We start from the raw sequence: 12,664 nt of genomic DNA, 5'->3' as shown, positions 1-12,664 counted from the left end.
AGGAACTGTGAAAATGAAAAAATACATCCAGGAAAAATGTTGGTTTTGCCCCAAATGTTTCATGTTCACAAGTGTAACAGAGCAAAATGGACCAAACAATTTATTGTGCCATTTCTCCTGAGTACACCGATTCCCCAATATGTGGTTGAAAACTATTTTTAAGGCACAGTGCAACACTCAGAAGGAAAATCTATATTTTGCTGGAATGGTTTGAAGGTGCCATGTCACATTGGCAGAGGCCCTGAGGTGCCAGAACAGCAGAAACCCTCCATAAAGGACATCATTTTACAAACTACACCTCTCAATGAATATAGGGCTGCAGTGAGCATGTTGACACCACATGCGCCTCACAGAAATTTATATCACTTAGTGGTGAAGAATGAATAATTATATTTAGAATAATTATATTTTTACATCTAAAAGGAGCAATATTTTAATTTTGAAACACAAATTGACTAATATACTGTGGCCGACATGTCAGATTTGCAGGCCCCTAAGGCGCCCAAACAGCAGAAACCCCTCACAACTTACCCCATTTTGGAAACTAAACCCCTCAAGGATTTTATCCAGGGGTATAGTGAGGATTTTGAACCCAAAGGTTCACAGAATTTGATAACACTATTAAATATGTCGCCATTAGTGTTGAGCGCAAGTGCTCGCTACTCGAATTTGCATCAAGTACTTGGGTATGTACAGAGTATCAAGGATGTTCGAGTGACATGCCAATGTCCCCACCCCACATGTTTCGCGGCTATTAGACACCCCAAAAAAACATGCAGAGATTGCCTGTGTATGGCAAGAAATCCTCACTTTTTTTTGGCTGTCTGTCTAACAGCCATGAAACATGAAGGGTGGAGACTCGATCATGGCGGCTGTTTGACATAAAAAAAACCCATATGGGGATTTCTTGCCATTCACGGGCAATCCCTGCATGGCTTTTTTTTTCCCCGTTTAATAGCTGCGAAACATGTGAGGTGAGGACTCTGGCATGCTACGCGAACATCTGTGATACTCTGCATACCTGAGCACCCAATGCAAACTGAAGTAGCAAGCACTTTGGCTTACCACTAGCCATAATATCTTCAAAGTTTTTTTTTTTTTTTTGTTTTTTTTTAAAGTAACAAAAGAAAATCTAACCCCGACCCCAAGCCCCGCTGAAACTCCAAGCCCTTGACTAAGGGGATGACATGGGGGGGGGTGTGTGGATGATATATCGTACTAATTATTGGCTTTTCATCACTGTGATACGGTCCATGGCAGTCATCAAAAGGAACCAATAGGAAAAATATCTGCTGTCGTCGCCTGGTAGATCTCGGCGGGTGAACTATGCCTGCGTCAGCCTTTTTTTTTTTCATGAAGAGGAGGTGGAGGACTGGGGGATGGAGCAGGAGGGATCGGAGGATGATGGAGGAAAAGGAGGGGCTTAAAGACATCATTTCTCTCTCCTCTGACATGGATATCATTTTAGAACAGTGGTGAGGGAATATGGCCCCTGAGCAGCCGGCGCTTTAATGTGTAGCGGTGGTCATTAAGTGGTTAAAACACCACTCCGTTTTTCTTTTATATCAGCGTTGGAGTGGTGTCACTAATCTAAGTTTCCTGACTCTACTATTAAACTCACCAGATGCCGTCTTCAGCTCTTCCCAGCTTCTGTCTTATGCTGCCATCATATGACAACTTCTGACTGACCAGAAGTCAGAGGTAACAGTCACAAGCTCTCAATGCCAGTCTATAAGAACTACATTCTGGCTCTCACAAACTTACACTGTGACGTGAATGCCAGCTCGCCCAATGTACACTGGAGAGATCTGAAAGGTCATAAAATGCAGAAGACGCACAAAATGGCAAAAACAAATGAACATGGCGGCTGGTGAGTATATTTCTAACTTAGATTAGTGACAGAACTCCAGTGGTGGTGCTTTGACAGATTAATATCTCGGCTTGTGGGAAAAGATTTAGTCATTTCTATTTCATTCATTCAGCTCATACCCTGCTTTTTCTTTACGTAGGCGGTCCTACTCTGTGACTGACAGTCTCGGAGTCTGAATTCCTATTTGACTATAAAGCATGAGCACAGATCTAAATATATAAAACAGTTGGATCTTTTTTATACATTACGCTGCTCCACTCATACTGCTAGCAGATTGTACAGCATTTCCAAGCTGACAGGTTCACTGAAAATATGACCTTAGCCTTTTACAAGCATATGCAGCTGTGAAAAAGCCAATTCTGCCATAGGACATAGCCACATAGTAAGCATACCATAAAATGATTGTTAAAGAAAAATGCTGAACAACCCTATAAAATTCAAGACATATTCTTGTGGGAGTTTCTTCATATTCCACACCAGGCTTGTTCTGTGTACAGTGTACAAGTACATTCAGAGGGGGAAAGAAAATTAGGCATAAATGACCCAGTAAGTGTCTGTGGGTCGGAAGCTCCCATATCTAATTTCTTCAGTGACAAGTACGAAACTTAACAGGAATGGCGAAAACTATTAACTAGCATTTTCTTAAACGGACCTCCCATACTCCGTACAATACTGATCAGGTCAGAAAACACAGAATTATGGAGAGGGATAGCCGTGAAAGAAGAATAACCCTACTGAATTTACAAGCAGCACAGAACTTGCCTCTTTCATCTTGGTTTTTGGACGGAATATCTGTTTCAACATTCTTGGTTTGGAGTTTTAAGCCATCGTTATTCTCCTGTATTGCCTCTTGCAGCGCACAGTGCAGTGTGAAAGGGCACTGAAGTAAATGGAGTGTTCGTAAGGGTATAAAAGGAGGATATCCTTCAGTTTAGGAAGAAGAAATTAAGAAAAAAAGGGAAATATTGCAATTTCCTCAGTAAAAGCAGAAACCACAGAGCAGGCGTACGACTGCAGGGGGTTGTGATACACATGAAAATGTAAATAATGTAGAGGGCAGAAATACTGACTACAAAGGGGTAAGAAAGGTACAGAATAATAAGAAAATGTTTGCGGTTGATTGGAAAGCTCATCGGTCAATGGCTGCCACATTAATGATCTCTCCTGTGAGCAATTTCCAGCTTAGTACTAAAAGCTATGAAGATCGATCATTTCAGCAGTGGTGTACATTCCTACCATAAGTCTGCTAACTGTCATAAAGACAGAGGGGAAAAGGTCTGCAGGCCAAATCCTGGGTAATCCTAGAGAAAAAGAATGACGCAGGCTCAAGACAAATGTGAAGACAGACGGTAAAAAGGAGAAAAATAATTATGCATGTTGCACCAAACTATAAAGGGCAGGACTTCTGAAGATCCAACTCTGCATACATCCCTTTCATGCCATCCTCTGGGCACCCTTCCATTAGTCAAACTGGAAATCCACTGACCGCATTTTTTTTGCACTGGGCAGACACAATGAAGGAAAAAAATTCACTTGAGGCTGTGTGCCCACGATGTGATTTTTAAGCGTTTTTGCCGCAATTTTCGGTGCGAAAACGTTTAAAAATCGTGTACAGAAAGCCCTCCATGCATTCCTATGGCATTCCACACATGCTGTGCTAATGCTGCGCTTTTTTCCGCGGCGGAATCGCATCGCGGAAAAAAATCGCAGCATGGTCATTCTTTTGTGCAGAATCGCAAAGAATTGCCGCGATTCCGCACCCATAGGAATGCATAAGAATCGCTTACTTCCCGCATGTGGCTATGCCCACCATGCGGGAAGTTAAGAGTCTCATGTGCGGTTGGTACCCACGGTGTGGAGGAGAGGAGACTGTCCTCCAGGCCCTGGGTACCATACCCCTGTAAAAAAAAGAATAAAAAATAAAAAATCAGGGTATATTTACCTTCTGACTTCCCACGCTGCATTCCCGGCCTAAGCATTCCCAGTAATGCCTTGCGGCAAGGTCCTGTGATGACGTGGTCTCGCGAGATCGCTATAGTAACGCGAGACCAACGTCATCACAGGTCTCGCAAGGCATTACTGGGAACGCTGAAGCCCGGGATGGCAGCGCGGGACGTCGGAAGGTAAATATACCCCGATTTTTTTTTTTTTTTTTATCATTTTTAACATTTTATCTTTTACTATTGATGCCGCATATGCGGCCTCAATAGTAAAAAGCTGGTCACACTTGTCAAACACTATGTTTGACGAGTGTGACCAACCTGTCAATCACTTTCCAAGCGATGCTTCAAATCGCTTGGAAAATGCTTGAGAAAGTCGTGGCAAAATCGCGAACAGAATCGCGGTAAAATCACGGTGAAATCGTGCGGAAAAAAACGTGCGATTTCTGGGAAGGAGTCCAGTTTTCAGTGTGCGTTTTAACACGCAACGTGGGCACATAGCCTGAATGTCTGGAGTTAAAATACGAAACAAGCTGAAAAGGAAATATGTCGTCAGGTATTTACTACCTCATTTGAAAGAAGCCTGACGCAGGGAGAGAAACCCTGATTGTATTACGATAAAGATAAAAGAAATAAGTTCAATTCTCCCCCCTTTTTACATCATTAGAAAGGAAGAAGTAAATATGTGGCATAGCTACATTTGTACAAGTCTGAACAAAACAAAATTTATCTGAAAAGTACACAGCTTAAGAAAAAATAAAACAAAACACCCATAACTGCGTTTGACAGCCGCAACACAATAAAATGTAATATGCGACTATTAAAACATCAGATCTACCCCAAATGGTATCAAAAATTTTGGCTCCGGGCGCAAAAAAAGCCCTGAATTTCTAATTTTCACAATATATAATATAATATAATATAATATAATATACACTACCGTTCAAAAGTTTAGGGACACTTAGAAATTTCCTTATTTTTGAAAGAAAAGCAGTTTTTTTCCAATGAAGCTAACATTAAATGATTCAGAAATACACTCAATACATTGTTAATGTGGTAAATGACTATTCTAGCCGCAAACGTCTGGTTTGTAATGCAATATCTTCATAGGTGTATAGAGGCCCATTTCCAACAACCATCACTACATTGTTCTTATGGCACTTTATGTTTGCTAACTGTGTAAGGCGGCTAATGGATGGTTAGAATACCCTTGAAAACCCTTGTGCAAGTATGTTAGCACAGCTGAAAACAGTTTGGCTGTTTAGATAAGCTACAGACCTGATCTTCCTTTTGTTCTTCTTTTCTGGCAATTTTGAGAATTTAATGGAAGCAACAAATGTAATGCTCCAGAATCTCAACTAGCTCAAAGACTTTTATTTGAAACTCAACAGTATATTCTTGTTGTTAGAAATGAAGGCTATTCCATGCGAGAAGTTGCCAAGAAACTGAAGATTTCCTACAATGGTCTGTACTATTCCCTTCAGAGGAGAGCACAAACAGGCTCTAACCAGAGTAGAAAGAAGTGGGAGGCCCCACTGCACAACTGAGCAACAAGACAAGTACATTAGAGTCTGCAGTTTGAGAAATCGACGCCTCACAGGTCAGGTCCTCAACTGGCAGCTTCATTAAATAGTACACGCAAAACACCAGTGTCAACGTCTACAGTGAAGAGGCGACTCCGGGATGCTGGTCTTCAGGGCAGTGTGGCAAATAACAAGCCATATCTGAGACTGCCTAATAAAAAGGAAAAGATTAATATGGGCAAAAGAACACAGACCTTGGACAGAGGAGGATTGGAAAAAAGTGTTATGGACAGACTAAACCAAGTTTGAGGTGTTTGGATCACACAGAAGAATATTTGTGAGACGCAGAACTGAAAAGATGCTGGAAGAGTGCCTAACGCCATCTGTCAAGCATGGTGGAGGTAATGTGATGGTCTGGGGTTGCTTTGGTGATGCTAAAGTGGGAGATTTGTACAAGGTAAAAGGGATTTTGAATAAGGAAGGCTATCAGTCCATTTTGCAACGCCATGCCCTACCCTGTGGACAGCGCTTGATTGGAGCCAATTTCATCCTACAACAGGACAATGATCCAAAAGCACACCTCCAAATTATGCCAGAACTATTTAGGGAAGAAGCAGGCAGCTGGTATTCTATCTGTAATGGAGTGGCCAGGACAGTCATCAGATCTCAACCTCACTGAGCTGTTGTGGGAGCAGCTTGACAGCATGGTATGCAAAAAGTGCCTATCAAGCCTAACCAACTTGTGAGAGGGGCTTCTGAAAGCATTATTTCAAATAATCATTTTTTTTCCAATCTTGTCAATGTATGGACTAGATTTTAAATTCATTTGGCAACTCATTTGATTAATAAAAGTATGAGTTTTCATGGAAAAACACAAAATTGTCTGTGTGACCCCAAACTTTTGAACGGTAGTGTGTATTATATAAATATATAATATAAATATATTATATACACATACAGATATACACACACACCGTGGGTACAGAAAGTATTCAGACCCTTTAAAATTTTTCACTCTGTTTCATTGAAGCCGTTTGATAAATTCCAAAAAGTTCATTTTTTTTCTCATTAAATGTACACTCTGCACCCAATCTTGACTGAAAAAAAAATGTAGAAATTTTTGCAAACTTAAAGAAAAACTGAAATATCACATGGTCATTAGTCAGACCCTTTGCTCAAACACTCATATTTAAGTAACATGCTGTCCATTTCCTTGTGATCCTCCTTGAGATGGTTCTATTCCTTCATTGGGGTCCAGCTGTGTTTAATTAAACTGATTGGACTTGATTTGTAAAGGCACATGTGGCGCCCCTCCGGGTCCAGTAGCCACAGAGGTACTGCACCTCATCTAGAGGTGTGGTATCTCATGACCGGGTAAGATGGGGGCACTTTACCACACTCCTAACACTGAACCCAACACACACTAGTTAGTCAGGGCATCTGGGTGTACCCTTCGGGAGGATGGCCTCAACCCAGACTGCCTAGGAAAGGGTGTTGGGTATTAGCGGGGAAGGTAGGTAGAAAGGAAGGAACTTAGAAAGTGGAGTGATTTAGAACAGCCAATCATTGACAGCGAGTGGGCGGAGCTTAGAGAAAGAGTGGGAGATTTGAAGTGAGTTGAGGGGGTTCCCTCGGGGGGGAGAGCAAGTGGAAGGACGTGTTGGGGGGCACCTCCTGTCAGGATTGGATTGGAAAGAAAGGCTCCCTGAAGGAAGGAGTGATTCTTCTAGAGTCCCACGCTGATAGCTATAAGGTGGGAGATGAAATTAGGTTGCAGAAGGGTCTCAGCCCCTAGCCTAGTGAAGTGAACATCAAACTTAACTAGCAAGCTGACAGCTGTGGTTGTTACCTTCTCCAGAAAGGCTGCCACGTAGGATCAAGAAATCGCCTGAGTTACGAATTCTGACAGGATCGGCGGCAGCTAGCCTGGGACACTGACTGTGAGATGCTGATAGGAAGGAAGGAGTTAAAGCAGCATTGAGGAGATGGCCTAGGAAGGAATATACTGACGGGGAGTGCTGGAGGGGTGTACTCATTTACCTGGGAGTATACTGGACCCCTTTGCCTTGAGGACTCAGCACAGAAGTGGGCGTCTGTGTGCACCAGACTGAGTAAAGCCCCTTGAAACTGCATTCAACTGAGTCCTTTGTCTCCTTTCCGCACCTAGCACTGCTACATCCACCACTCCGCCTGACCTCATCCCTAAAAACAACTCTCAACGGCCCTGGGACTATTGCTCTACCTGTGGAGAGCTATTTTCACCTCAGCTGTGACACACCAACAGTCTCAGGGGAACAACACTGCAGCGCTGGTTGCGTCTGACCAGAATACCACAGGTGGCGTCACGCATACATATATAAACTTTATTTTCATTTTTACTACATTCCAATAATGACTCAACCAAACATTTTTTCATTTGACCGCCTGGGGCTACGGACCAGGTCACAGCAACTGTGACATCCCCCACTGAAGTCGACGACGGGCCCGGTACCGAGTGCCCCACGGCCCCGGGGTGCGTCAAATTTTGGCATCACGAACAGGATAAACGAAGCCCGGTGTCAAGGGGTCCTGTGTACCGAAGATTTTGATGGATTTGAGAAATAAAAATGCCTAAAATGTGCAAAAGAACAGATTTATTGAACTGTGATTTGGACTCTCAAAATGGCCGCCAGAGCGGTAAAGAGGGGCGTGTCATCACAGGTGACACTCAAGGAAGAGCACGAAAAACTGTTAAGTCCTGCTGCCTGTATTATGTGACTGCGTCATAGCCAACGGCCACGGGAGTGCGAGCCCTAGCCTGGTATGGTGGAAGAGGGAAGCAACGCCGCCCCCAAGGGCAGGAGAGAAGCTCAGCGGTGGGAAAAACCTTGAAGGAAGAATCAGAACACCAGGCAGCCAGATGGAGAAAGACCAATCAGAGGAGCGTGGGAAAGCATGTCATCCTTCGCCCAGCCCTGCGGTGCTCGGCTCTGGCCCAGAGGAGGAGTTGAATGTGGCCCAGCTGGAGCAGGAGATCCGCCGCCTACACCAAGATCTGCAGGACCGCCAGGCTCATTTGGAGCTAGTGAAGCAGCAAGCCCAAGAGAGGTCTTGCCCCAGCGCACTCTACCATCACCAGATCCAGAACCTGTGGCCGCAGTGATACTGGAGGCCACCAACGCCAGCCAGGAAGTACTGACATCAGTTCCAGGAAGCGGCTCTCTTGCACTCACCACCTTGGATCCGACTGCCGCTTCAGCGTCCCTAACACTGGAGCCTGAGGTGGAGACCAGCGGTGTAGCAACACCAGGTACCGCTGGCTCCCCTGTGTCCTGGGAGGCCCTACTAGGCCCGTTTAGGTCCCCGTCAGTGATGAGCCTGTGCAGGAGGCAGATGACTTTTGTAGTCAGCAACTACGTCAGTATGCTAAGGAGCAAGAAGAGAGGAGAAGGCGACATCTGGCCCTGGAGGAAAAAGACCTCCAGATTAAGAGGTGGACCCGGGGTGTTACTATCAAAGACCTGGAACGAGTGGGCTGGGGAAAGGTCCTCAACTTTGATGATACCCATGGCTATGGGTTTGTCCTGGATTCCAGGGGCCCCCTAGACCTCTTCGTTAATCGCCGGATGTGGAGGCCCACATAGTAAAGGGACATTCAGGCTGCAATCTGAAACCGGGCGACCGTCTCATTTACCCAGCATCTGGGGTCACGGGGTTGGTACGCCCTTAATGTCAGAAGGATCCCACCAGAACTAGCCACTGCATATGAGCAGCAGGAGGCAGCCAAAAAAGCGGCAGCAGCGGCATCAGAGACCCCCAGGCCGATCACAACCTACTATCCTGAAGGGGAAAGAGTGAAAACTCCGGCCCCTGCATCTGGAGCAGCTACACCCCAGGCTGCTATAACTCCCACCACAGCAACCACCAAATCAGCCCCACCAGGAGGGGCTCAATCAGTCAGACCGCCTAAAAGTGGACACCCAGAGCACTGACCCTGGAAGCAGAAGGGTTACAATGCTTCCATCACCCCAGGGGGTGATTGCAATTGAAAAGTTCTCTTAAAGAACTTAATAGTTACCCAGGAGGGTATAAGCACCATTGTGCCTCGTTTATTTTTCCTGTTTCCAGTTTTGCCCCAGTTGGGCATCAGTTCAGTTACAACAAGAAACTGAGTGGTCACAAACTTGAAGTGATCTCAAACTTTCCTTGTAAATAGTTTGCGCCTCTTAAGGTGCTCCCTCATGGTTTTACTTAAACCTTGGCAAAACAAAGGCTAAATCAGACCAGAACAAAAACTCGCGGGTGTGGCCGAACACTGGGTCTGGAAGTGGAAGACCGTCTATGTCCTGCAGCCCACCCAGGACCACCGTTGGAGGTTTAGGGCGAGTCCTCCACCAAAGAGACTTCAAGATACCCCAGTTGGGATTACTAAAAATTCAGTTAGATTTGCAATGAAATGTTGATAGTGTTTTAATATTGATAGTATTTATTAAAGATAGTAATGAAAAAAAAAAAAAGAAGCGAAGAAAAATGAAAAGTTGAGTAAAATCTTGAATCAGATGGTGAACCATAGTTAGCGGTTGTCACCAGTTAGCGCTTGGAGTTATGAATAGCATAAATAAAGTTATTTTATGTAACGTTTAAAGAAAAGGTACCTCTTCCTGGAGAAGAAGTTTTATAGTCTAATATATTGTTAACTGTTGGCAGTATTGTTCGAAAAATATGAATTTTTGTCTGTTCTTCTGTAACATGTTTTGCTTTATTTCCAGCCAGCGGACATGCTGGGTTTAACAGGGGTGCGAGTGTGGCACCTGTTGTGAACTCACTTTCTGGTCTACCTCTGGTTGCTGGTGAGGGTGGTGGAGCTGGTTGTATTGACAGAGGAGTCGTGAGTTCTCTTTCCAGGCTCCCTCTAGTGGTTGCAGGAGGTAATGAAGCTGATCTAATTAACAGAGACCTGCCATCTGATAATGAGGACGACGATTGGACATCTGGAGTCTCTGACTGGATTTAAGACAGCCGACTCCCTCTATCCCTGCTGGTGATTTTTCGTGCCTCCTGAGGTCTTAGCTTGAGAATGCAGGGACTGAAGTGGAAACTAAGGGTTCTTTGCTATTGTTCACATTTGATTTGGTTTTGCCTATTCAGTTTTGTGTGGTCAGCCAGCCCCGGCTGGGGCTGTGCTGAATTTCCATCCTTATGTTACTGTTTGTGCCAGTTTGCTTTTTGTGCCTTATTAGATTGGCCTCTTTTTGCTCTGTTTTCAGAATATGCCAGAGTGCTGATATAGTGGGTGAAGTCTAGTGACTTCAGGGTTTTTTTTGCTATCAAAAGTGTTGGACATTTTTGCAGGGTTTTTTGGCGTGATTGCAGACAGTATCTTTCCTTTCCTTTCTAGTTAGTGTGAGCCCCATTGTTTGCTCAGCCTATTTTCATCTTGTCTTACCAACAATATATGTTTGGGGGCTATCTATTTCTTTGGGGTCTGCTCTGGGGCAGTTTAGATTTCCCCTTTCTTGCTTTAGGCTTATTTAGTTCTCCGGCTGTGTTGAGGCGTCTAGAATGATCGTAGGTACACTCCACGGCTACTGCTAGTTGTGTGGATAGGATCAGAGGTCTGCAATCCGCTTAGTTACCAACCTCTCTGGTTTTCTGTGGCTTAACTTGGTCTTGTTTTCCTCCTCGGTGACCCCATCATAACAGACGCCCCTGCGGATCCAGTAGCCACAGAGGTACTGCACCTCATCCAGAGGTGTGGTATCTCATGAGCAGGTAAGATGGGGCACTTTACCACACTGAACCCAACACACACTAGTTAGTCCGGGCATCTGGGTGTACCATTTGGGAGGATGGCCTCATCCCAGACTGGCTAGGAAAGGGTGTTGGGGGTTAGTGGGGTAGGTAGGTAGAAAGGGAGGAGCTTAGAAAATGGAGTGATTTAGAACAGCCAATCATTGACAGTGAGTGGGTGGAGCTTAGAAAGAGTGGGAGATTTGAAGTGAGTTGAGGGGATTCCCTCGGGGGGAGAGTAAGTGGAAGAACGTGTTGGGGGCAGCTCCTGTCAGGAGGAGCTGCTGGACTAACTGGATTGGAAAGAAAGGCTCCCTGAAGGAAGGAGTGATTCTTCTAGAGTCCCACGCTGAGAGCTATCAGGTGGGGGAAGAAATTAGGTCGCAGAAGGATCTCAGCCCCTAGCCTAGCGAAGTGAACATCGAACTTAACTAGCAAGCTGACAGCTGTGGTTACTGTATGGGCCACAGTGAACTTCAACAGTTACCTTCTCCAGAAAGGCTGCCATGTAGGATCAAGAAATCGCCTGAGTCACGAATTCTGACAGGATCCACAGCAGCTAGCCTGGGACACTGACTGTGAGATGCTGACAGGAATGAAGGAGTTAAAGCAGCATTGAGGAGACGGCCTAGGAAGTAATATACTGACGGGGAGTGCTGGAGGGGTGTACTCATTTACCTGGGAGTATACTGGACCCCTTTGCCTTGAGGACTCAGCACAGAAGTGGGCGTCTGTGTGCACCAGACTGAGTAAAGCCCCTTGAAACTGCATTCAACTGAGTCCTTTGTCTCCTTTCTGCACCTAGCACTGCTACATCCATCACTCCGCCTGACCACATCCCTAAAAACAACTCTCAACGGCCCTGGGACTATCGCTCTACCTGTGGAGAGCTATTTTCACCTCAGCTGTGACACACCAACAGTCTCAGGGGAACACCACCGCAGCGTTGGTCGCCTCTGACCAGAATACCACAGGTGGCGTCACGTATTCATATATAAACTTTATTTTCATTTTTACCAAATTCCAATAATAACTCAACCAAACATTTATTCATTTGACCGCCTGTGACATCCCCCATTGCAGTCGACGGGCCCGGTACAGAGTACCCCAAGGCCCGTGAGGCGCGTCACACACACCTGTCTATATAAGACCTCACAGCTCACAGTCCATGTCAGACCAAATGAGACTCATGAGGTCAAAGGAGCTCCAAGACGTACGTACGTACGGTGTGTGTGTGTGTGTGTGTGTGTGTGTGTGTGTGTGTGTGTGTGTGTGTGTGTGTGTGTGTGTGTGTGTGTGTGTGTGTGTATATATATATATATATATATATATATATATATATATATATATATATATATATATAGTTGAGGAGGTAAAAGTGGCTGGGACCCTAGGAGGTAGCGACCATGCTATTTTAGAATTTTGGATAACTAGAAGAGGAAGACCTGTGAAGACTCGGACGCCAAGGTTAGATTTAAGAAAGGCAGATTAAGGGATTCAGAAAGAGAATTGGAGGGATCCAATGGCTGGATATCCTTAAAGACAAAAATGTCCAGGAAGGA

At 44.9% G+C, this 12,664-nt stretch overlaps 1 protein-coding gene across 3 annotated transcripts in view; it reads right to left on the bottom strand.

The window, feature by feature from the left end:
• The window catches only part of RPS6KA1 (ribosomal protein S6 kinase A1), a 291,056-nt gene that overhangs the window by 130,675 nt on the left and 147,717 nt on the right, over positions 1-12,664 (bottom strand). The window contains exon 1 of one of the 3 annotated variants that reach the window (XM_073563807.1): positions 2,633-2,735. The exons of the other annotated variants lie outside the window; for them this stretch is intronic. Within the exon in view, the coding sequence (XP_073419908.1) occupies positions 2,633-2,674 (42 nt within the window). The 5' untranslated portion in view covers positions 2,675-2,735. Of the gene's footprint in view, positions 1-2,632; positions 2,736-12,664 lie in introns of those variants that run through there. 3 annotated transcript variants of the gene reach the window in all.

The sequence above is a fragment of the Dendrobates tinctorius genome, unplaced genomic scaffold (assembly GCF_039654945.1).
Source record: "Dendrobates tinctorius isolate UK_male_01 unplaced genomic scaffold, ASM3965494v1 ptg000015l, whole genome shotgun sequence".
In the NCBI taxonomy this organism is placed as follows: domain Eukaryota; kingdom Metazoa; phylum Chordata; class Amphibia; order Anura; family Dendrobatidae; genus Dendrobates; species Dendrobates tinctorius.
Note: the sequence above shows the minus strand (reverse complement) of the source record. Positions and strands in the feature narration are given on the sequence as shown.